At 45.0% G+C, this 26,056-nt stretch overlaps 1 protein-coding gene across 8 annotated transcripts in view; it reads right to left on the minus strand.

Moving 5' to 3' along the window:
• The window catches only part of PRDM11 (PR/SET domain 11), a 94,080-nt gene that overhangs the window by 55,241 nt on the left and 12,783 nt on the right, over positions 1-26,056 (minus strand). The window contains exon 1 of one of the 8 annotated variants that reach the window (XM_072617972.1): positions 1,190-25,678. The exons of 5 other annotated variants lie outside the window; for them this stretch is intronic. In XM_072617972.1, coding sequence (XP_072474073.1) covers positions 1,190-1,243 — 54 coding nt within the window. In that variant the 5' untranslated portion in view covers positions 1,244-25,678. Of the gene's footprint in view, positions 1-1,189; positions 25,679-26,056 lie in introns of those variants that run through there. 2 more of the 8 variants (XM_072617967.1, XM_072617973.1) reach the window with 2 other exon arrangements.

Consider the following 26,056-nt stretch of genomic DNA (forward strand, 5'->3'; position numbering starts at 1 on the left):
TCCCATCTAGTCAAGGAAGACCCCGGTTGCACCTTAGACACAAAAAGTCATGCTTCTGGCCTTGCCTGGTCACATCCATCTCAAAACAACCAGGTCTCTTTTAGCTACAACCCTGGGGTCCCAAAACCCAGCTGGCTAGCAGCACGACTCTGGTAAACATGATGACTCCACACATCTTGTCCTTTCCTCCTCAACTCTCTTTATGGTTTGCAAAGCACTTCCCTTTGAAGCAGGTAGTGAAGACAGCATTAGACCCATTTTACGGAAGACAAAATTGAGGTTCAGGACTTAAAGTGGCTTGCCCATTACATGACCAGTGAGGTCATTGGATTGTAGTCATGAGATGTGGGTTCCAATCTTGGCTCAGATAAATATTACCTGTGTGAGTGTACAATGCCACTGAGCCTCAGTTTCCTTAATTCTAAAATGGAGGGGTCATCTTCAAGGTCCCTTTGAGTCCTAAAATAGATTAGAGTGAGGCTCAGACTTCCACATAAGCCCATTGCTGTTAGCAGGTAATTATGGTCCACCTGGGCCTACAACAAGGCAGAAGAGTCCCAGTCCCAGGCCAGAGGAGGAAAGGGTGGAAATTCAGAGCAGTGTTAATGGAGGCTGAGGATTGGAGTTCAAAGCCCAGCTATGCCCCCTCAATACAAGGTAACTGAATAAGCATTTATTAAGCACTTATTGTGTAACCAAAGCTCTCTGTCAGGGGCCAGGGACAGGAGGGCAAAAATGAAAGAGTCCTAGGTGACCTTTGATGAGTCACTTCCCTCCCCTTTCTGTTTCTTCCTCTATAAAATGAAGGGTTAGGATCAGACAGCTTCTGAGTCCTCTTCTATATCTAGATGTGTGATTTCCAAAACCATCTAGTGCAACCCTTTCATTTTACAGAGAGGGAAACTGAGACCAGGAGCTGCTAAAAGGTCTCCCCAAGGCCACCCAGGTAGGGAGCAGATGGTGCCAGATTCTAGGCTGTTCTAACTCTCCTAGCTGACTCTCAACATCAAGCCCTGACCCCTAAGAGGGAAAGGGAAAGATAAAGAAGGAGAGCAGAGCCCGGGAGACAGAGGCTGGGCCAAAGAGACTGACCTAGGAGTGGAGGAGGAGGAGGAGCAACCCCAGGGGGAAGGAGGCCATGGGGGCAAGGAAGTGGGGAGAGATGGTAGCTCCCTTCCTTTTTACTAACCTTCCTGGCAGGCAGCAGCGGGGCCACATTCTTTGCAGGGACATGTGCCTTCATGCTGGCCTTGGGGGCAGGCAGTTGGCTGGGGCTTCGGGAGGGTGGCGGAAGCTGGGAGGCCAGGGAGGGGGGCAGCTGGGCTGCTGTGTGCCCAGGAGGGGGGAGAAGGGGAGAGCTCCCTTAGAAGCTCAGCTCCCCCTCCCACCCTCAGTGCACAGAGGCCTTTTGGAGGCAGGCCCAGCTAGAGAGGGCCCCACTTACCGGGCCCCTGGCTTTCTTCCCAAGGAGTATGTGTGTGTGTAGGAGGGGGGAATCAACAGAGTTCCTTTTGGGGGCCTGAAGCTTCACCAGGACACAGGACTGGAAAAAGGGAGGGGAGGAAGAAGGAGGGGGTGGCGGGGGATGGTGGAAGAAGAGAAGAGGAGGCGGGTGTTTGGGTGTCTGGCTCTGTGTGATAGGTGCTGGGGTGGGGGCAGGGCTGAGCACTTGAGGATGGGGGAGGAGAGGCAGGGGGCCTTGCTCAGGCCCTGGGGGCCAGGGTGGTTTCAGCGGAAGGAGAGGGAGAGCTGGCCTGCCTGCCTGCCTGCCTGAAGGTGCTGGCTCTAGGAGCTGCCTGTTGTTAGCCTTGGGCCAGTGCCCTGAGCAGTACCTGGCTAAAACTCTGTTGGCAGCTTCACTGTTGTGTTTGAATCCAGAAAATGGAAATGAAGGCTCTGCGCTCTGGAGGCTTTGTCTTCCCTCCCTCCAGCTAATGTCCATATACAGCCGAGAGGTGATCTGACCAAGGCTGAAACCACTGCTGGGCTGCAACGATGAGATTCAAGCCGGCGATCGGACCTTACCGGTGATGACCGATAACAACCATCCCCAGAAAAGCCAGTATTTCTCTAGCTCTTTAAGCACTATCCAAGTATTATCTCTCAAAGATCCTTTGAGGTAGGGGCTATTACTACCACCATTTTACAGATGAGGGAAAGTGAGGCTGAAAGTCACACAGCTAATGTCTGAGAGGCAGGATTTGAATTCAGGTCCTCCAAATTCCAGGCCCAGTGCTCTATCCACGGTGCTGCTTTGTGGCCTTGAAAGTCAGTCTTAGGTTTTCCAATGCAGTTCTATTTCGTACCCTCCCTGACAAAATGACAACAGTCCCTGGAAAGTATGAAGAGGAGGACCTCTTGTCTTTTTTTTTCCTTTCAGGTGAGGAAACTGGGCCAAAGAGAGGACAAGTTCAGAAGATGTTAGAGCTAAGGGCAGCAGATAGCACAGGGTTCAAGAATGCTGGAGCCTGAAAGACTCAAAGTCAAATCTGACCTCAGATACTTACTAGCTGTGTGACTCTGAGCAAGTCACTCAACCTCTGTGTACCACAGTTTCCTTAACTATAAAATGAGGATAATAACCTTTATCTCTGGTGATTGTGAGGGTCAAATGAGATAAAACTGTAAACGATTTAACACTGTTCCTTCCTCTCTCCCTCCCCTTTTTCTTCCTCTCTCCTTTCCTTCTCTCTTTTCTTCCTTCTTTCTCCTTTACTTTCTTCCTTCCCTCTCCTTTTCTTTTGGAGGCAATCAGGGTTAAGTGACTTGCCCAGGGTCACACAGCTAATAAATGTCAAGTGTCTGGATTTGAACTCAGGTCCTCCTGCCTCTAGGGCCAGTGTGCTATCCACTGTGCCACCTAGTTGTCCCTCCCTCTTCCTTCCTTCCTTTTCTCCTTCCTTCCTTCCTTTCTTCCTTCCTTCCCCAATTTTCTCATCCATCACAGCTTGGCTGAAAGGCTCCAATGAGATAACATGACAAGTACCATATCAATGTGAGTTACTATCCTGGAGATCATCAGACCCACTCTTCTCATTTGATGAGGCAGCTGAGGCTCAAAGAGGCTTGTGCTCTGTGCAAGGTCACAAAGACTGTTAGGAGCAGAGTCAGAATTGGAATCCAAGTCTTTTGACTCCAATGTCAAGGCTACTTCCATGGCACAACACTGTCTCCCATGAAAAAGTCTTTATTCCCCACCGCCACCCTCACCCCTCTCCCATTCAAGGCATCTCTAGACCCCTCATAATCACTGGAGAAGATGCCCACATAGACACTTGCTGAATAGTTGGTTCCTGCTCTTTTCTGGGGGATGGCAGTGCTGAGTCTGGGCCGAGCCTGGCCCTTGGTCATTAGCTTGGCTAGCAAAATGGGCCAACGCTGAGTTAAGATCGCTGGGATTTCAGGGAATGACAGTGTCCTTCAAGTCTCTCCTTCCATCTGAAGCTTTGTTCAGATTTTAGAGCCCAGAGGGTCCTGAGAGATCAATCCACTCTGACCTCTGACCTCTCCACCCTTATTTTAAAGATTAAGGGCTCAGGGCAGGAAGTGTTCACCCAAAGTCACCCTGGGAATTAATGGCAATACTTGGTCATCCTCCTTCCCCTCCCTCTCCAGGCCTTCTTCCTTACCCTTAGCAGGGAGGCCATAAGAATGAACTCACTTCTCAATCTCTTTCCTGGTCTCTCTGTCTGTCTCTCTTTGTCTCTCTGTCTCTGTCACTTGTCTGTCCCTCTTCCCTCCCCACACCACTCTAATTCTATTCAGAGAAAAATCTGTCTGAAGCTTCACTGGCTGCAGCCCCCAACCCCTCTTACCCCAGGCTAGCCTAAGCCAACCTGCCACAAGGTCGTAAGGGATGGATTTATATTACTAACTGCAGTCTTGAAGTTGTAAGGGACAAACTATCAGAGCTCAGAAGGATCTTAGAACATGGAATGTCAGAGCTGGGAAGAGCCTTAGAACAGAGAATGTCTGAGGTGAGAGGAGCCTTAGAACATGGAATGTCAGAGCTGGGAGGGGCCTCAGGACACAGAATACCAGAAGTAGAAGGGACCCCAGAATACAGGCTCTCAGTGAAATAGCTTCTGGATCGATAATACCTGTGCTAGAAGGGACCTTACAGCCTGCTTGCCTCATCTAAACTTTTCAATGAACGTGAAAGAAAGCAAAGACTTTGAGAGAGAAATGATGGATGAGGGTCACCCAGCTCGATAATGAAGAAGACAACATTGGAATCCAGGTCTCTGGATTCCCAGTCTAATGCTTCCCACTCTAGTTCAGGCTCCTGCCTGGAGAGCCCCTGTGGAAGAGTCTGAGGTAACCTGGGGTTTGGAGAGAGGTGGCCTGCATGGGCCTTGGTGCCAGCTGGCTGGGCATCCTATGCCAGCTGGCTCCTCTGAGTCTGGAGGTTTAGAGATTAGTCAAGCTCCAAGTCCAGCAAACAGTAGGAGCTCCAGGAGGCCCTAGGGGGTGGAGGAGGGCAACTGGCCCCACCCTGCATGGTTACTGGGACCAATCCCAAGGGATCCTGAAATGCTTACGCTGGCCTGACCCGGGGATCGTGAATGCTGACATGTGTCTGCCCTTGTCTCTGCCAGGATCCCTTTGATGGCAGCAGTGTATCATAATTAGTAATAACAATAATTAATAATGCTTATGCAGTAGCTTATACATACTTTTGACCCTTCCAGCAACCCTGGGAAACTTGGAAGTAGACTTACTGTCAACCCCTGGACCATGGGACCTGTTTGGAGGGAATCTACTCCAAACCCCCCCGAAAACAACAGGGAAAAGTGAGAGTAAAATCACTAAATTATTCATATCCTATGATCCAGCAGTCACACTATGGGCCTAGTTTGGAGGAGAGCAGTGACATGTGTACCAAATTCTTCAGACCAAGCAGGGGGAAGAATTAGGAAGAACATCAGACATAGGGTCAAAAGACCTGGGTTCAAATCCTTGGATCTACTTTCAACCTGCTTGACCTTAGACGTCATTTAATAATAATAGCTTGCATTTACATAATGACTTAAGGTTTGGAAATTGCTTCACGTATATTATTCCATTTGATCCTTACAGCAATTCTGTGAAGTAGAGACTATTATTACCATCCTCATTTTACGGATGTAGAAACTGAGGTGCCTCATGACTGAGGCAGGGTTCAGAGTCACAACTTCCTGACTCCAAGAGGAATATCCATGTCCTATGCCACACAGCGGCTAATGAAATCCTTTGAACCTCGGTTTCTCCACCTGTAAAATGAAAGGGTTGGACTAGATGTCATTCTAAACTTTTATTACATGTCACGGACCTTTTGGGGAATCTAGTGAAACTTGTGGATGATTTTCCACAGTAATGTCTTTTTTTCTTAATATCATAATTGAAAGAAAAGCTAAATTTCAAGCAGAGGTTAGTGAAAATTAAAGATATAAATTTTTCCCCATCTAAGTTCATGGAATCTCCCCTAAAATCTGTCCATGGAACCTATACAGGGCTTTGAGTTCCAGGTTAAGAAGCCCTGAGTTAAGCAATGCTCCTTTCCATTTAAAACCTAGATTACTATGACTCTACTTATAGTACTCAAAAGTTAAAAATAAATCGGGCACTTAGAGATTGGAGGAAGGCTGAACAAAACAGGACATGGTCCATAGAACAAAGCACAGCTCGACAAAACCAGGAAGTGATGCCTCCAAGGAGCTTCTCTGACAGTTATAACCTTACTGATTTGCCTAGGATATTGAGAAGTAAACTGATTTGCCCAAGGTCACATAGTCAAGACTCGAACTCAGGTCTTGCTGGTTTCAAGGCTAGCACTCTTTGTACACTGACTACAATATTACTGAGTCATAAGGGAAACGTGGGAAGACTAATATAACATGATGCTGAGTAAAGAAAGCCGTGTTTGAGGAATTATATAGCAATGAGAACAATGTTATATGATAAACAGTCTAAGAGGTAGAATACAGTGAACCACAATGGCTACTGCTGATCATTAATGGAAGAGTAGAAAGTTATCCTGAGCCATCAGTCACAAGGGATATAATGTATTTGCTTAATCTCCCCCTACCTCCACTTCAGAGTGCTGAGCCAGAAATCAGGCACACTCACCTCTGTGAGTTCAAATCTGGTCTCAGAGACTTACTAGCTGTGTGAACCTGGGCAAGTCACTTCACTTTGGTTGCCTCCATTTCCTCATCTGTAAAATGAGCTGGAGAAGGAAATGGCAAACCACTTCAACAACTTTGTCAAGAAAACCCCAAATCAGGTCACAAAGAGAAGGCGACAACACAGAAAAATGACCCCACCACAACAAAAACTAAATGGAGTTTGAAAACTGAATTGAGTACTGTATCAAAAGAAACTGCATGACCAGGTATGACAGTGTGCATCTGGGTCTGGAGGAGGAGGTGGCTGGTGGATTAGTTGGGCTTGGGAGCTCTGAAAGTGCATCAGGTGTCCACACTAAGAACTTGGACACAGATATGAGAGATCTAAGAGCAATCAGGCTGCCTAGGGAGGAGCTTAGGAGAATAGGTCAAAGTTCCTGGGCCAGTCACCCATGGGATCTGGTCCAAGAGTAGCCACTGCATTTTCAGCCTGGGTGAAATCCAGCCGCAAAATAAGCAAACAAACTATATTAAGATTTTTTTTAAAAAAAGAATGAGAATCTAATAGGTTCATAGTTTGCTAAAGCTAAAAGAAAGCTTAGTAGTCTTCTACTTTATAGGTCCCTTCTTAGAATAATGTTTTAAATAATTGGAAATATATTAAATTTCATTTAGAGGTTAGTGAAAATAAAGATGAGATTTTTTTTCCCCTCATCCAACCCTGAACCACCTGAAATCTTTCTTTGGACCCAGATTAAGAACCTCTAACCAACCCTCTCACTTCACATATGGGGAAACTGAGGTCCAGAGAGACTTAGAATTTATGTCTTGGAGGGATCCAAGAGGTGACTTAATAATATCTTCTCATTTTACAGAAGGGGAAACTGAGGCCCAAAAAGGGGAAGCAACTTGACCATGGTCATGGGACAATTGGCAGAGTTCTTAAAGCTTGAACCCAGGTCTCTTTCTCTTTCCAATGTACCTTCTGACATCATTCTCAGTGAGCCCCTAACTCACCCACCTCAACGGAGGGACATTCATAAGGTTAAGCAATGTGTCCAAGGTTGCGCAGACTCAGGAAGGGCAGCATGGTGTTGTGGAAAGAACATTGAACTTGAAGTCAAATATCCCAACTCAGCTACCTGGATGGCCGTAAGCAAGCCACTAAAACTTTCTAGGCCTCAGTTTCCTCATCTGTAAAATGAAAGAGCTGGATTAGATCAGGGCTTCTTAACCTTTCTCTGTATCATGCAGCCTGCAGAAGTTTATGGACTGCTTCTCTGTTTCTAAATGCACAGGAGTACAAAGGAAACCCACTATATTGAAATACATGATCAACAGATTTTCTAAAACAAGTTCCTGGACCACAGATAAATCTGACATCTCTTCTAGCTCTAGATTCGTTTTCCTATATAATCTCCAAAGGCAAGAGATCCTGGACCCCCAGGGAAAAAACCACTTGGGTTATTAAATGCCAGGTTCTGGGTAAGGTGGGAGGAGTGTCAGGCAGTGGGAACGGGTAGAGTGGGAAGAGAGGCTTCCTTGATTGAGTCTTAGGACTGAAAGGAGCCACTTGGCAGTTAACAAAGCTCATTAGCTTTTGGCACTAAGTCTGGAGTTTGGAAGTCATAGGACCAAGGTTTGGGGTTGAAAGGTACCTCAGAGGCTGTAGAATTCATTCACAAATGAGAAAACTGAGGCACAGAGAGATGAAGTGAGTTGCCTGGGGATATGAATACTCAGTAGTATTTAAGGAAGGATTTGAATTCAGGTCTTTCTGACTCCAAGTCCAGAACTCACCCAACGAGTTATCCAGCTGCCTGGTCATCCATCCTTAACTGCCCCCTGGCAGGTTCATCATCCAACTCTCTCACCTGTCTGAGTGTTTCCTCCCCTATTCTCCCCATGCTTGGCAAGCTACTTCTCCACAATACCCCAATCTCTCCCACTGCTGCCCAGAAGGCCAACACCAAGTCCTTCATGGCAATGCTTTGAGAGCAAAGTAAGGCTTCCTTTGTACGTTGAAAATGGAGATCTGCCCCAGGCATAGGAAGGAGGGGAGAAGAGTTACAGGTCGCAGAGACCCAGAAGGGAGCCCTAATGAATCACCTTCTTTTCTCTGATTCTGCTGGAAGTCCCAGAGGGAATGAGTTTGAATTTGGCTCGGCTACTTTCTCCCCTTGTGACGTTGGGGGAGCCCCCGCGGGGCAGCAGCTTCCTCATTATGAAACGAGGGATTTGGATGCGATGGTTTCCAGCACTGGTAAAAGAGTCTGGCACAGAGGTACCATAGAAATGCTGATTTTCTTCTCTTTCAGCCTAAGATCCCAGGACCTTCCTCCTGCCGAGATCTCCCAACACACATGATCCCCCATCACCAACCCCCGGGGCGAGCATTCACTAAGTTTTATGATTATTTTTGTTCTCCATTATTACATAGTTATAGTATTATATCATGTTACATATTATATTGTTATTATATTATCATATTATCATGTTATTATATTATCATATTAATTATAATATATAATGATTATTGATATACCATATAATCATATCTGGCTTGTAATACATAATAATGTTATATGATAATCTTTGTATCATTATTTATTGTTTTATTAATACCAGTATCATTATTATCATTAATCACATTTCTGTAGTGACTCAAGGTGTATTTTTCTCACACGACCACTGTGCTGGAAGGTTGAGCAAATACGACTCCAGCTAGGTGGCTTAGTGGCTAGAGCACCAAGCCTGGTGTCAGGAGGAGCCCAGTTCAAATCTGACCTCAGACACTGACTAGCTGTGTAATCTTGGGCAAGTCACTTAACTGCCATCTGCCTCAGTTTCCTTCTCTACAAAATGGGGATAATAATGGCACCTATCTCAAAAGAGATACTTGTAAAGTGCTTAGCAAAATGCTGGCACCTAGTAGGTAAAAGTTTGTCCCTATCCTCGTTTTACAGACCAAGTCCATAAAACTTAGAGCTGGAAGGGACTGAGGGGATCTCATGTGTGGAGGGATGAGGGATTTAGTCCAATTCCTTTATTTGAGAGATGAGGTTTAGAGAGATTAAATGATCTCTCTCTGATACACGCTGAGTAAAATGTCACAAGCAGAACTTCCTGACTCCAAGGCTAGCACACAAGTCACTACAATATTGCCCTTCATTTTACAGGTGAGGAAACTGAGGTAGGTAGAGATTTAAGTGACTCGCCGAGAGTCACACAAGTAGTCAATGTTTTGGGTTTTCCTGGTTCCAAATCTAGTTCTCTTTCCCTCTAAAATAAGGTTTAGAAGGATGGTTAAGCAATCTGTCCAGTGTCACACAATTAGGATCCCAGGATTTTGAGCAGAAGAGACCTGAAAAAGCAACTAGTCCCACCCCCCACCTCAGTTTGTAGATGAGGAAACTGAGGCACAGAAGTTGAAGTGATTAGCCCCAGAGTAGGTCAGGATTTGAATTCAGAGCTTCTTGACTAAGAGTCTGGCACTTTCACCAGTAAGCAAGTGTTGGAGCAAAGAACGACCCCTGCTCGTCCAACTGTAAAACCTGAACTCCTCCAAAACCGAGTTCAAATAACCCAGCTGACGAGTCCGAGATCAGGGACTGAAGGTAACAAGCAGGGAGAGGCCCCAGCTCACACCCCAGTCTCACCCCAAGGATCCCATTGTTAATCCAAAATCTTCAACCTTTATAACACCTCTCAAACCCATCCCTTTCTTTCCATTCATACAAGCACCACCCTATGGGGGGGGGGGGGTGCGATGGCAGAATGAGGACAAGAGGGGTCTAGGGATAGGACAGTAAGAAAAAAGAAAGAAAGGGAAATAAGAGAAAGAGTAAAAGGAAGGGAGGGAGGGAAAAGAAAGAAGGAAAGAAAAGAAAAGAAATAAAAAGGGAGGGAGGGAAGAAGAGAAGGAGGGAAGGGAAAAAGAAAGAAAGAAAGAAAGAAAGAAAGAAAGAAAGAAAGAAAGAAAGAAAGAAAGAAAGAAAGAAAGAAAGAAAGAAAGAAAGAAAGAAAGGAAGGAAGGAAGGAAGAAAGACAGAAAGAAAGAAAGAAGAAATAGAAAAACAGTCCCTGACCTCCACCTGGGAAGCCCCTTGCAGACCAACTCTGAGAAGTCTGTGGTTGCTCATGCAGCCACACTGGGAGCAGAAAAGCTGCCTTTGGGCTGCTGGGCTTCCACACCTCAAAGGGCAGATGGAGGAGATGTCTGGAGCCCAAGTAGGGGTGGGGGAAGGCATCTCTCTTTCCAGACGTTCTTGGCTGAAAGACCACTGAGCAGAAAATAACCCCCTCCAACCTCAGGTGTCTTCTTGCAGTGGGCAGAAAAGAATTGGAAAGGGCAGAAATTTAAGGCTCTCAAAAAGGTCATCTAGTGGATAGATGGCTGGGCCTGGAGCAAAGACAGGCCTGAATTCTAATCTAGCTTCAGACACTTACTAGGTGTGTGACCTTAACTTAAGTGTGTGTCACTTAACCTTTGTCTGCCTCAGTTTCCTCAACTGTAAAATGAGGATAATAAGAGCACCTACTTCCCAAGGTTGTCATGAGGATTAAATCAAATAATATTGTAGTGTTTTTGCATACAATAAGCACTTAATAAACTTTTGTTCCCTTCCCCCTTTCTCTTTGAGGCTTAGTTGGCTTAGAAATCACAAGATTTGGTTGTAGTATTATCTCAGCTACTAATTCTGGGACTCAGTTTCCTCATCGGTCAAAGGATGGGTCTGAACTAGAGCCAATCCAATGTCACCCAACAGACATTTACTAAGCACTTACTACGTGCAAAGCAAGTATGCTGGGCAGTTAGGATATTAAATATTTCTCTGGGCCTTAATTTTCTAAACTCTAAAATCAAGGAGCTGAGTTTCAATGACTCCTAAGGGTATTTCCATTTCTAAGTCTACGAGCCAATAGATACTTCAAATTCTGGCAAAGACATTGCTAGCTACACAAATGACTTCCACTCTCAGACCCTTATCTTGTCCTGCAAGATGGGAACAATAAAACTTTCACTGCCTCCTTTGGTGGTGGGTGCGGGAGAAGTGCTCGAGAAACCTTAAGGCACTACAGCAGTAGGAGCTTTCCTACCATTTGCCTCCCTGCCTTCAAGGAGCGCATACTCTACAGCAGCTGATGGATAGATCATGGCCTAAGAGCTGAAAAGGACCTTGGAGGATATGGGAGCTTAGGTGTAGACCTAGAAGGTGCGTCCAAGGCCAATGGGTCCAAGCTCTCCAACTTACAAATGAGGAAGTTGAGACCTTGGGATGGGCACTTTAAGTGGCAGTATTAGAACGCTGGGGCTCTAACTCTCAATTCAACTGCTTTGCTCTACCCTGCTACTTCAACCATGATCTGAGGAGGCAGGAGAGAATGCCAACAATGAGGGGGAATGAGGAGACTCCCATTGGAGGCCATACCTGAGTTAATAAAAACAGTAAATCAATAATAATGATAATGATAATGGAATGCATATGTAATATTTTAAGGTTTGCAAGCACTTCACAAATATCACCATTTATCCTTCCAAAAACTCTGGGAGGTAGGTCCTACTATTATCACCCCCATTTTATAGATAAGAAAATTGAGACAGAAAGAGGTTAAATGGTTTGCTCGGGGCTGTGCAGGTAATAAATGTCTGAAGTCATATTTGAACTCAGGTCTTCCTGATTCTAGGCATAGTGCTCTATCCATTGGGCCATTCAGCTTGTAGGGATTGTATAAAGTGGAAGTGAAGAAGGAGGACATCCCAGGCAGGAGGCATGTTCCGCCTATGGAGCTTCACAGATGAATTCTAGGGTCTCTTCAGGTTCCAAATCTATGAGCTATACTTAATCTATATTTTAAGGTCTCTCTCAACTCTAAAATTAAAGGCTCACATAAAAACCAGGCAATGGTTCCAGATTCCTGCATCTGAGGGTACTTCGGGAAGTACAGTAAATAGTAAGGCATGAAGGTGCCCCTGGTGCGGTGACAGATGCTGCCACCCAGCACTATTACTTTAACACATACACACCTCTTCCTTCCTACTCCTCTGCTGTGTGCTTGCAACTGAAAGGGAAACTCCATATTCTGTCCAAGAAACAGTCTGAGGACCTGCCAAGCCAAGATAATCAGAGCATGGCTGTTTGGGGGCATCAGGGCAGAGGGGTCTGCTACCAGGTTAGAAAGGTAATGCTGAGCCCCAGGCTGGGGGAGGCTGTTTGGTGGTTTTCTGTGTGTGCCTGTATGGAATAGGGACTTGGGGGGGGGGGGGAGGGTTGGGAAAAGAGACAGAGAGAGAGAGAGAGAGAGAGAGAGGCAGAGAGACAGAGAGGAGAAAAGAGAGAGAAAGAGAGAATAGAGAGAAAGAGACAGAGATAAGAGAAGAGAGAGAGGGAGGGAGGAGGGAGAGAAGAGAGGGGGAGAGGAGAGAGAGAGAAGAGGAGAGAGAGAGAGAGAGAGAGAGAGAGAGAGAGAGAGAGAGAGAGAGAGAGAGAGAGAGAGAGAGAGAGAGAGAGAGAGAAGAGAACACAAGTACAGCAAGAAGCTTAGACTGGCATGCATGGCCCTTCCAGCTGGCAGGGGCCGCTTCCACTTCTCACACACCCGCCCCCGGATGGGAAATGATTCATGAAAATGTAGAGGGTAAAATTAGCCAGAAGGCAGCAAAATAATTTATGCGTCTCAACAGTCCCAAGCCGGCCAGCCCACGCTCCCAGCTCCACCTGGCATCTCCTGTGCCCATAAGGGATCTGCCCAGACGGTGCCTTCTGTCTCTGGACTCAGCCTCTTTAGGGAGATGGGAGGCAGGGCTTGAGAATAGGTCAGAAGGAGCAGGAATTAGGCAGCCGGCATTGATTCAGTAGGAAGAACCACTAGTTAGAGTCAGGAAACTAAGGTTCAAGGGATGACAGATCCTTGAAATCCTCTCACTGGATGCTACTACCCTCTCAGTCTATCAGGCTGTATCTCTGCTCCCTTTCAGGGTCAAACTCTCAGGATGGGGGGCAGGAAAGCAATCTGCTCCTGCCTCTTCCCTCACTAAATTGCCGACCTTTTGCCATCTGCTTCCAACTTCATCATTCAACTGAAAAGAATGTCCAAAGATACCAATGATGTCTTAATTGCTGAATCTGAAGACCTTTTCTCAGCCCTTGTTCTTCATCTCTTTGTAATATCTGATACCTCTGGACACAGTTTCCTCTTGCCTGCTCTCTTTTCTCTGGGACCATGGCTCTTTCTGGGTTCTCCTTTTACCTGTCTGACTATGCCACACTCTCCTCTGTGGTATCTTCATCCAGGTCAAGCCCACTGGCTGTAGGGTCCCCTCGAGCCTCAGTCCTGAGTCCCCTTCTCATCGATCTCATGCTCTCTCACTCGGTGATCTCCTCAGCTTCCATGGGTTAGCTTAGAGCATCTCTAAGCTAACATTGCCCAGATCCAAATATCCAGCCCTCATTTTTGTCAGAGGCTACAGTATCCAATCACCAACTGATTAATGGACATTTCCAAACTCATCCGGTCCAGAACAGAAATCATTCTATTTCTCCTCACACCTTCTTCTCTTTCTAACTTCTCCCTGTCTTCAACTTTAGCAACCCTTGCCTCCTTGTTTTCCCTCCACCCCATCTTTAATCACTTATTAAGGCTTTATCAGTTCTACCTCCATATCTATCCATTCTAAATTCAGAGCTCTTTCTACCCCAGAGACCGAAATTTTCAGATTGGACAGAAGGCAGTGCCCCAGGATGTATATCACAGGGATGTAGAACTCACAACCTTAACTCTATGAACAGCATAGCCTGACTCATCACACTAACTAGCCCCAGACACAGAAGATACTGCCTCCCTCCACTTCTTTCCTGCTGGTATTCTGACTCTTCATATTTTTCTAACTCCACCCCAGCTACCTTCTTACCCTTGAGATCCCCCTCCTCCAGTCGGGGAGTTCCTGTCTAGTTGGTATCCTCCCCAACCTCTCTTCTCAATGTCTCTACATGTTGCCTCACCCCCACTGGAATGCAAGCTTCTTGAGGGTAGGCACCACTGTCTTGGCTTGTAATTGCATTCCCAATGTTTAGCACAGTGCTAGAACATGGTAACTAAGTACTTGATAAATGCTCATTTACTCTATATCTATGTATCTATCCACCCTTTTTTCTATCATTCCTTCCTTTCTCCCCTCTCTTCCTTTCTTTTCTTCATCTTTCTTTTTTCTTTCTTTTTCACTTCTTCCTTCCTTCTTCCTTTCTTCCTTCTTTCCTTTCCCCTTTTCTCTTCTTTTCTCTCTCTTTTTAGTCTCTTTTCCTTCCTTCTTTATTCTTTCCTTCCTTCCTTTCTTTCCTTCTTTCCTTTTTATTTCCTTCTTTCTATACATCTATCTGTTTGTCTCTCTGTCTGTCTCCTAGACTTCAAGCCTGGGCCCATGCAAGTGGGCAGTGTGGAATTGAGGGGAAAAAAACCATTGGATTTAGAAGACCCATGTTCAGATCTCACTTCTGACATTTACTTCAGTGTGTGATGTGGCAAATTGGACACTACTCACAAGCTACTTATCCTCTCTAGGTCTCAGTCTCTTCTGTCAAATAAGGGGGTTTGTGTCATGGACCCCTTTGGTAGTCCGGTGAAGCCCATGGACTCCTCAGAATGTTTTTAAATGCAGAAAACAAATAGGGTTACAAAGGAAATTATATTGAGACAGTTATCAAAATATTTAATCACACATACACACACAGGCATACAATGCATACGTGCACACATATGCACAGACCCCAGGCCAAGAAGTCCAATCCCTAAGGGCCTGTCTAGCTCTAAATTCTCTAAGTTCATGACAAAGCAGGAGAACAGACCTGAACTCCTGCCACTGACAAGCTTTTAACCTATGGTGAGAGGCAGGTCCCCAGCCAGGGCAAGCCAAGGTTAGCAGAGGGAGACAGAGTGTCCTTCTCAGGCCATCCAGGAAAGAGGAGGGGATCCAGGTCTGGCCCATTTCTTCCCCAATGCACCTTACTTGTGGAAAGAGATAAAATCAGCTGGTACAACAGGCCCCATTCAAAGCCAGTAAATCTGTCTGCCAACCAGGATTCAGGTTACTGTACTCCAGTGACCAAGGCCAAGGGAGGGGGTCAGTTTGACCTGCTTCCCTTCCACTCACTGGGTACTGGCCTGGAATCTCCAGGGCTCAAACATGCCAGGAAATTCAATCTCTAATAACTGCATTCCCTGGGCAGCAGCCCTCCATGGGAACATTCCCTTCCCAGAACCCCCCAACAGAGGACAGGCATAGCTCAGACCCTGTGCTCTCCCTAAGTGATGGATTCTTTCCATTGGGTCATGGGTCTAAAGTTAGAATGAACCTTAGAGGTCATTTAATCCTACCCTTCGTTGGACAAATGAAGAAACTAAGGCTCGGATATGGGAAATTGGAAGATTTACAATTCAATTCAATTTGACAACATTTCCTAAGCACCTAATATGTAAAAATAAACATAGCTAGTATTTATATGGGGCTTACTATGTGCCTGGCACCGTGCTAAGTGCTTTACAATGATCTCATTTGATCCTCTCAACAACTCTGGTTGTCTGAAGGCGGGGAGGAGGGGAAGGGAGGGATGTATTTGATAATGAAAGGGATATAAAAACAAAAGACACATAGATATTGTATTATGGTGTGGCATATATTATGCTGTAGCTGTAATATAAAAAGTACATTATATTACAGTTTGTATTATATCTTATTAATTTTTGAATTTTGAAAGAAGCAAAGGATTAAAAACTACTGTATCCGGACAGTTCACCCAAATTCAGTCATTTTTCAGCTGTGACTGGCTCTTTGTGGTCCCATGTGAGATTTTCTTGTCAGATATACTGTAGTGGTTTGCCATTTCCTTCTCCAGCTCATTTAACATATGAAGAAACTGAGGCAAACAGGGTAAAGTGACTTGCTCAGGATCACACAGTTAGCAAGTGTCTGAGGTTAGATTTGAGATCAGAAAGATAAGTCTGCCTGATTCCAGGCCCTAGCCACTATGACACCGAGCTGTCATATCCAACCCATACACAACAAACATTTAATAAACGCACTTTCACTGACTAATTTAACCTCTCTGGGCCTCAGTTTTCCCATCCATAAGATGAGGGAACTGAACTAGGAAACCTCCCGGGTCTCTCCTAGCTAGATATCTATGATTCTGTCTAGTTCTCTGTGCCTCAGTGTTCTCATCTGCCAATTGGAGACAATACACTACAAACCCCATAAAGCTGTTTTCAGGGAAACCCTTTGTGAGCCTTCAAGTACTGTATGAACAGGTGTTCCTGCGGTTACAACAAGGTAACGAAACACTATGGGAAACAGAATTCGTTGGCTTTCCATACTGAGTTTTTTTCATGAAAAACTTGGATTTTATGAAACTTTAATGACCAAGCCCAGCCTCAATGAAGAGGAAAATGCACCATATTCCTTTCTTTGCAGAGCTGGGAGACCAGGGTGTGGAATTCTGCATAGAATGTTGAGAGTGGGCCCCTTGACTCGATGGCTCTTTTCACCTCTCTTTTATTCTTTGTTACAAAAAATGGTTTCCTGGGAGGGAGGTGAAGAGTGAGGAGTATATTGGGAAATGTACAAAAAACCCCAAGAAGATACCAGTAAAGACCATTTTTAAAAGAAAAAAAAGTAACCAAGAAATCTAGCTATAAACCACTTTCAATAAAAAATATTTCTAAGTCACTTTTCAGGAATTTGTTCCTCACTGTTGTGTAAAGGAAAGAGAACTCAATTCATTTCAATTCAATATGCATTTATTAAGTACCTACTGTGTTTAACTGGGAGTATGACAAAAGTAAAGAGTTCTAGGAAGCCAAGGTTAGGAAAAACGGTCAGGACTCCTCTTTTACTAGCAAGGATCATCACGACTCTGTATTTCTCTTTGAGCCTTACTTTCTTTATCCATAAAATGGAATAGTAATAAGATTTGCTTCTCCAACATCGTTAATAGGAGTGACAGATCTCTGGGGAAAAGTAAAGTGATCTACAGATACATAGAACCCAGGCACTAGAAGGGAATTCAGAGGTCTTTTGGTTCAAATTTGTACCTGAACAGGAACCTCCAAGACAAAGTCCCCAATAAGTCTGGAAGGAGTATTCCAGAGACAGGTGATCCACTACCTCCCAAGGGAATTCATTTCCTGTTTGGATGGCTCCAGCCCCGTCATGTGGAGATGACATGCAGGGAAGGTGTTCAGAGTAATAGATTTGATCGAACTGGGAAGCTTAAATAACCAGCTTAGCATCTTTTCCTGTCCCATTTAGGAGGCAAAGCAGGGCTTTTTCAGAGAAATGACCTTGTTTCACTCTCAATAGGAAGGAATATTTTCAAGCTAGAAGTACCCTCACAATTTATATTTCTGTCTTATTCATCTACTAGCCTACAGGACTTTATTTTATCTAAGTGTTCACTATTTCCCAGCAGGAATGCTTTATACACAGTAGACACTTAATATTTGCTTAAATGAGTCAAAAGAACTGAGTTCAGATTTGTCCTGCACACAGAAGGCACTTAATGTTTGCTTAATGAAACAAGTTGGGAAAATGAGTTCAGATGTGAGGATCAATGAGAAGATGTTTGTAAAGCACTTAGTATGATGCTTGGCACACAGTAGGTGATTAATAAATGCTTGTTTTCCCCCTTAATAAATGACTGGATAAATGAACAAAATCAGTATCTGGTTTTCAAGTCAGTTTTGTCAAGTCCCATGACTTAGTCCAGGGGTAGAGTACGACTGTAATAGCTAATAAATGCTTGTTGATTGATTGATAGCAAAGAACTTTCTCTTTTCCTAATAGCCAGTGAGATAGATGGTATCATTAAACCCATATTACAGATGAGGAAGCTGAGGGAGGTAGATGAGTTGACCTCTAAAGTCCCTTCCAGTTCGAAATAGATAAATCTGTGGGGCTCAAAGAGTTCATGTTCACCTGCTCAGAGTCACAAAGCTGGCAAGTCTCTGAGGTGGAATTTGAACTCAAGTCCTCCTAACTCCAAGTCTAACTATGCCACCATACTGCCTCTCTGCAAAACATTTCCCATGTAACAGCCCTGTGATGTAGATAGTGAAATCATTGTACCCATTTTACAGATGAAGAAACTAAGTCTCAGAGAAGCACCGTGACATGCTCAGGATCACACAGCCAAGAAGTAGCACTCTTTTCTGTAACATCACCCTGTATCTCCAAAGCTTTTCTATCCAGGTGAGAGGATGAAGAAGGCTTTTCCAATTGCCACTTCTCAGGCCTCCTTCAGCAGGGAAGGCAGCTGGACCTTGAACTTCCCTGGCTACCATTCTACCAGGGGCAGAGCTAGGACCTCTGTGGGGACCTAGTGGGGCTGCACTGAGGAGGAAACTATCCTACCTTCTAGCTTCATCCTTCAGGGAGTTCTTGGTACTCTGGAGATCAAGTTCAGAGGCTCTGTCCTCACATGGAAGAGTCCTATTGCTTGAGAGAGCAGCTTCCCAAGAAGTCCAGATGGTTCCTTTGACCACAGTCACAGATGTGTCCCTAACCCTCATGGTACACCCATGGCTTATCTCCCCCAGCTATCCCATGGACTCATGCTCTTGCTTACAAAAACAGACTGAGTAAGATAGTGGTAAAGCATTCTCATCTTGCTTTGGATTTTTGAAGGTCCCAAGCCTGATATTTCACTGGTATAGGGAGCTCCCAGGGATCCCAGTGACTCCTACCAAAGTTCCTGGGCACCTACTCTGCAACTTGGAGTCTTAAAAAACGTCCCTGGGAGAATTATGGAAAATCTGTGTCACAGGCGGGACTTGAACCCAGGTCTTCCTGGCTCCAAAGCTATCTACCCACTAAGAACCCTGTCTTTCATTTTAGATATCAGATAAAAAAATCATACAAGGTTAAGTCTGTGGGGGACCATATGATAAATAAGTCTCTACCCTTAACCACCATTCCCTGGTGTTCCTCAGTCATGCTCCCTTCATTCTTTATTTGACTCAATGACCAGATTTCTCTACCTCCTTTAAAACTACCTTGACCCTGCCCAGGGACCTCTTCCACCCACTTTCCAACTCCCCTTTATGTGCTGTAGTCCCTGGTTAGAATGTAATCTCCTTGACAGTAAGGATTGTTTTATATTTGTATAAGCTTGCAATTGTATCCCAAACACTTAGCTTGATGCCTGACACATAGTAAGAGCTTAAGAATACTTCACCTAGTCATCTATCTATCCAACCATCCTCCTATCCATCTACCTTATCATTTATCTATCCATCTATCTATGTATCTGTGTATCTATCTATCCCATCACCACTCTATATCTATCTTCATCATCACTGATCTATCCATGCATCTGTCTATTTATCTATGTCTCTCTCATCATCATCACTGAGTATCTTTATCATCATTGATCTATCTATCCATCCATCCATCTATCTATCTATCTGTCTGTCTGTCTGCCTATAAATATCTCATCATCATCACTCTATATCTTCATCATCATTGATCCATCCATCCGTCTGTCTATCTATATCTCATCAGCATCACTGGGTATCTATCTTCATCATCATTGATCTATCTATCTATCCATCAATCTATCCATCCATCCATTTGTCTAACTATCTACTATCTAGTCTAATTCTCTCATTTTATTGCTGAAAATATGGATGTGAAGTGATTTGCCCATGTGGACACAGTTAAAAAGTAGTAAAGCCAAGCCTTGATCTGAAGTCTTTTGATTTCCTATATGGTGCTATTTCTTGGATTCAAGAAACTAAAATTACATGGAAATGAGAAGATTTGGGATTTGGTCTTGGCTCTTCACTAACCATTACATGACCTTGGTCAAGTTTAGTTAATCCTTCTGGGCCTCAGTTTCCTTCTCTGTTAAATGCAGTCATTGGAGTAGATGATGTTACAATCTCCCTCCAGCACCAAAGACCTAAGAGCATGGACCTCAAGACCATTCTGTCCTGGGAAGGCCCTTCAAGGTCAAGTAGCATCATCTCCTCATTTAAGAGATGTAGAAATGGAGGCCTCGAGGTTCTTAGAAGGTAGGGGAGAATCACTAGTGTTAAAAAGAAAGGGTAGAGCAGGTAGGTGGTGCCATAGTGCTCAGAGTACCAGATCTGGAGCCAGGAAGACTCATCTTCCAAGTTCAAATCTAGCCTCAGATACTTCCCAGCTGTGTGACCCTGAGCATGTCACTTAATCCTGTTTGCCTCAGTTTCCTTATCTGTAAAATAAACTGGAAAAGGCAATGGCAAACCACTCCAGTATCTTTGCTAAGAAAGCCCCAAATGGGGTCAGAAAGAGTCAGATATGACTGAAAAAATGATTGAACAACAAAAAGCAAGGGTATGCCACTTGAGGAGATATAAAATGCACCTCCTTTCCTTCTTTTTTGGAAGTGGGGGACTATGGATATGGAATAGGACATATACTGACACTGGATTGACACGTTGGTTAGTTTTGTGGAATTGACCTTTTGTTTTTCTTTTAGTTACAGGAGATAGATAGCTGTATAGGGCAGGGAAAGGAATATACTCAGAAATGAGGATGATGTTAGAAAGACATCAATTTTTTTTAAATGTCAGCATTTAGAGATGCCTTGGGCCTGATTCATCAGAGTTTTATTGGACTTATCTTAAGCTGTCCTTAATCCTATCCTAGTCACCATATGATTTATTGCTGAAAGAGACCTTAGACAGGGTCAAGTCCCATTTTATAGCTCAGGAATCTGAGCCCAGAGAGGTAGATCTGGGACTCAGTTTCCCAACTCTCAGTCCACAGCAATCCCCATGATAACATTTTCCTTACGCTTGTCCTCTAGCTGGCCCCCACACTTGCCCCTCAGGAGAAAACCAGAAGGGCCTGGATCTGGCACCTGAACAGCATCTTTTGACACAACACAGTCAATAGAGAAGTAAGGTGGAGAATCCAGGTTCAAATACCAGCTCTGACTCTTCTCATTACAGAGTCCCAGGGTTTAGAGTACAACCCAAACTAGGTATGTGATCTCACAGGATTACTGTGAAGAAAGTACTCTGCAAATCTCAATAAAGCCAAATATGTAGGAGTTGGGGGAGGGGAGAGAAAAAGAGAAAAACTAGCCCCTCCCAGCTAGGAGAACCACCAGATTCTGAAGGCCCTGGAGCTCTGGGACAGTGTTCCCAGGAGATCTAGCCACCCCCTCACCTGCTGAATATCACACAGTCCTGGCAAAAGAGGTGAGATGGGGAATAGGAAGGTGTGGTTTACAAAATCCAAATGGGAAGGTCAGCTAACTTCCATTGTCTGCTCCCGAGGCAGAAAGAAAACAAGCTGAGGGAAAAGGGAGAGGAACAAGCACCCGCCTCCTCATCCTGAGTCGTGTGGATCACAAGGTCACAGAAACAGAGCTGGAGGGGACCTCATCCAGTCCAACTCCCTCGTTTTACAGTTGAGGAAACTGAGGCCAGGGGAAGTTAAGATGACTGGTGTGAGGTCACACAAGCAACAAATGCCCCTATCATTCTTACTTAGGTCTTACCACTCCAAATCTGGTGGATGCATGAAGCCCATTAGACAGCAGAATTCATAGTCTTCCAGGAGGAAGGGGAAAAGTACATATCTACCAAACCTAGAGAACTCTGGGGTTGACATTTTCCCACACAGACACATTGTTTCTCCCCTCCAAGGTCTTCCAAAGAAGTCTTGGAAAGAAGCTTAAAGATCAGATCAACATCCTTCTTTTAAAGATGAGAAAACTGAGTTTCAGAGAGGTCGAATGATTTACCCAAAGTTGCACAAGTTAGGGTTGAGATTTGAACCCAGGTTCCCTAACTCCAAAGGTGCTTCCCCAGATCTGTCAGCTACAATTACTCTGTTTTCATAAGTGATGATGGCCCCTAGATCATCAATGTCCTTGGGCTCCAGGGTCCGAAGCCCCAACCAAAGCCTGCAGGAAGACCAAGCTCGGCTAGGGAGGTGGGGGAAATCCATCAAAGGGTTCTTGGATCCAACTCTGCTCCCCAGCCACCCAAAGGGTTCCCCATCACCGTGGTGGAGTCCAAAGAGGCTAGAGTTCCAAATCAGGAGAACTGGGTTTAAATAATGCCTCCACTACTTATGGATGGAGTCATTTTGGGCAAGTCTCCTTGCCAACCTGGGCCTCAATTTCCTCTTTTATAAAAGGAGGAAAGTAGGTTAATTGACTTCTAAGTCTCTTTCACGTCTAAATCTTATCATAACTGATTCTAGAACTAGATGATACATTTGTGAATTTCCCTTCTCTGTCTCCTGCTTCTTACTTCACCAGACCCTGCCTCATCCAACACTGACAGCTCAAGCAATAACCGCTTGGTCCTCTGGACACACCCAAACCCCCCACCCCACACACACATATCTTCCCACCAGGAAAGCCTGACTCACCGACCCATGGGCCCAGAGACCTTCAATAGCGGCAGGGCCTGGAGGGAAGACCCTGTTGTGGCAGCTCCTGGCGCTCCCAGATGCCAATCCAGTGACCTGGATGGAATAGGGAATGCTGTGTGTCGCTCACACCCTGGGAGGCCCAACTGCCGAGGAATATTAGCTCACCGAATGACTCATTGGGCAGCAGGCGAGAAGCCGTCTGGCTTCATCAGAAAGAGCCCAGTTCTCAATAGGGGAAGAAGCAAACGACTCCGTTTGCTGACACAATCAAAACATGGAGCTTTGGGCAGTGAGTAACAGTAACTGCTAAATGGTAACAGCAATGACAACAACCCCATGCATATTGCCTCATCTGGAAAGTGAAGGGGTTGGCAGAGGGCAGCATGGCCCTCTGTGAGGAATGATAATGATGTTCAAGGTTGCCCTAACATGCAGTGCTCAAGGTTCCAAGGTTCCTCCCAGCTCTGACATTCTCCATTCTAAGATCCTTCCCAGCTCAGTCATTCCACATTCTAAGGTCCCTCCCATCTAAGATATTCCATGTTCTAAGGTCCCTCCACCTAAGACATTCTATGTTCTTAAGACCTTTCCAGCTCTGACATTCTCTCTTCTAAGGCCCGTCCCAGTTCTCACATTTTATGTTCTAAAGATCTTTCCACCTTTGATATTTCCTTTCCTAAGTATCCTCACATTTCTGACATTCTATGTTCAAAGATTCCTCCCTGCTCTGACATCCTGGGTTCTAAGGTCTCTCTCTCAGCTCTGATATTCTGTGTTCCAAGAATCTTTTCATCTCTGACATTCTCTGTTCTAAGATCCTTCCCAGCTCAGTCATTCTATGTTCTAAGGTCCCTCCCAGTTCTGACATTCTATGTTCTATGGTTCCTCCCAGCTCTGACATCTTCTGTTCTTCTAAGATCCTTCCCAGCTCAGTCATTCTATGTTCTAAAGTCCCTCTCAGCTCTGACATTCCACGTTCTTAAGACCTTTCCAGCTCTGACATTCTCTCTTCTAAGGCCCCTCACAGTTCTCACATTTTATGTTCTAAAATCTTTCCAGCTCTGACATTTCCTATCCTAAGAATCCTCCCACTTCTGACATTCTATGTTCAAAGACCCCCTCCCAGCTCTGACATCCTTGGTTGTAAGGTCTTTCTCTCAGCTCTGACATTCTATGTTCTAAGATCCCTCCTAGCTGTGATACTCTACATTCTATGGTCTTTCCCAGCTCTATCAGACCTTTCTAGCTTTCACAATTCTCTGTTCTAAAGTCCCTTCCAGTTCTGATAGTCTATGTTCTAACGATCTTTCTAGCTCTGACATTCCCTCTTCTAAAGTTCCTCCCAGCGCTGACATTGTATGTTTTAAGCTCCTCCCAGCTCTGACATTCTGTGTTCTAAGGTCCCTTCCAATTCTAACATTCTATTTTCTAAGAGCCCTCTCAGTTTTAACACTCTAGGTTCTGAAGTTGTTCTCTGCTCTGACACTGTTTTAAGGCCTCTTCCACCTCTGACATTCTGTGTTCTAAAGTCCTTCCCAGCTCTGACATTCTTTGATTATGTACCATCAGACTTTTAACTTTCCAAAACATTCTCTCATCCTTTCTCACCTTTGATCCTTACAATACCCTTACCAGTCAGATTGTCTAGATTCACCAACTCCATTAAATTAAATTCAACAAACATTTATTAAATATCTACACTGTGTTTGACAGAAACTAAAGCACCTTTCCTGTCAAGGTGACTACGTGGGAACTCTTATGATGGACCTGAAGTTAATTCCTGACTGACATTCTGAAACCACTCAGTAACCAAGTTACTGTACTTCTCTCTACCTCCGTCTCCTCATCTATAAAATGAAGAGGCTAGACTTCACGGCTTTTAAGGTCCCTTCCTGCTCTAAATCTACAATCCTAAGACTCTACTAAAGGAGGAAACTGAGGCACAGAGACTGTTAGTGACTTATTTACCTAAACAACTACCTTGTTAGTGGGCAGACTCCCAGCCCAGGTGGACTAACTCCTTAGCCCTGTCTTCCCTTTCCTTTAAATCTCACTGTGATTGTAAAGTAATCAGAGAATTAGTCCAGAATTTCTGAGTTTGAATGGAATTATAAAATGACTTCTATTCCAACCTCCCTCACCCTACTCTCAAGACAGAATCCCTTCTATATTCAAATCAACAATTACAAAAACCTTGGGATGATTTATAAGATGGATATGGCTATTATCTATCTATCTATCTTTCTGTCTGTCTGTCTATCTGTCTATGTATGTATCTATCTATCCATTTTATACTGAGTTGTCAATTTCTCATTTTTGTTCCCCCAAGAATCTGTCTTCTTACAGGCTTTGGGATTAAAAAGTATTTTATATATTCTCTAGTCTTGCCCACTCATTTTGAAAATAAGGACCAGATTATAGGAACCTAGATTTAGAAGGGGAAGGCATCTTAAAGGTCAGTTAGCCCAAACTCCTCTTTTTACAGATGAGAAAGTTGAGGCACAGATAAGTAGTAGAGGCAGGACTCAAACCCAGATCCTCTAATGCCTAAGATAGTATGTCCTTTCCATTATACCGCATCCTCTTCCACATGTGCTTTTCCCCTTTTCTTGTTTCCTTCTTTTCCTGGAAGACATCCACACACTTATCTCCATCTCCTTAATCTCTCCCCAAGTTCCCCCACACATCCTTCTTCCAAGCCTCCTCTGTTTCTTCCCTTTCCCTAACTCTTCCATCCATCATCTTCCAGAGATGATGCCCTCCGAACTGGGTTCTCTGCCATGCAGCTGGCTCTGGGGAGCAGAAGGGAACTCAGCCAGCCTTGACAAAAAAACAGCACAGACTTGGGGGCTGGAGGAGCTCTGCTTTCTCCCTTCTTTCTCTAGGGTGAAGTCTGGAAATATCCATCCTAAACCAAGAGGAGCTAGACTTCCTCAATCTCCCCCTTTAGCCCACCCTTCTCACCCAATCTGCCAACCCTGGCATACCAGGGCACCCAAGATTCTGTACCTTGGAATGAGGTAAGGCTGAACCAATCCCAGGAGGATCCTAACTGGGGCTCCCCCAGGTGCTTCATCCAAGCCAGGGACTGGAGCTGCCCCTCTTCAGGCAGCAGTGGGTGCTCCCCAATCCACGACAGTAGGTCCATCTGCCTGTTCTCAAGCCCTCAGCTTCCTTCCCCCTACCCTCCCCCCTTCCCCCCATCCCTCTCCTTTTGTTAAAGTGCAGAGATAGTCAGAGGAGCCGCTTGGGGAAAAATGACATTGTGGGGGCGGATCCATATATATTCCCTCAGTGACGTCCAAACCAGCCCTGCTCAGGCTCCCAAGTCAAAAGTTAATCTGCCCGGCGACTGGTACCACACACCCCACCTGGGCGCTGGGCAGCCTGGGAGCTGGCTGACTCTCCCACCTGGGAGGAAGACTGGCCAGGGGCTGGGAAGAAGGTTCTATGGAGAGTCTCTAGGATTGGGGATGGGCGGCGGGGGGTGGGGGTGGGGGGGCGACAGGAGGCTTAAAACCTG

This window comes from Notamacropus eugenii, chromosome 6 (assembly GCF_028372415.1).
Source record: "Notamacropus eugenii isolate mMacEug1 chromosome 6, mMacEug1.pri_v2, whole genome shotgun sequence".
Taxonomy (NCBI): domain Eukaryota; kingdom Metazoa; phylum Chordata; class Mammalia; order Diprotodontia; family Macropodidae; genus Notamacropus; species Notamacropus eugenii.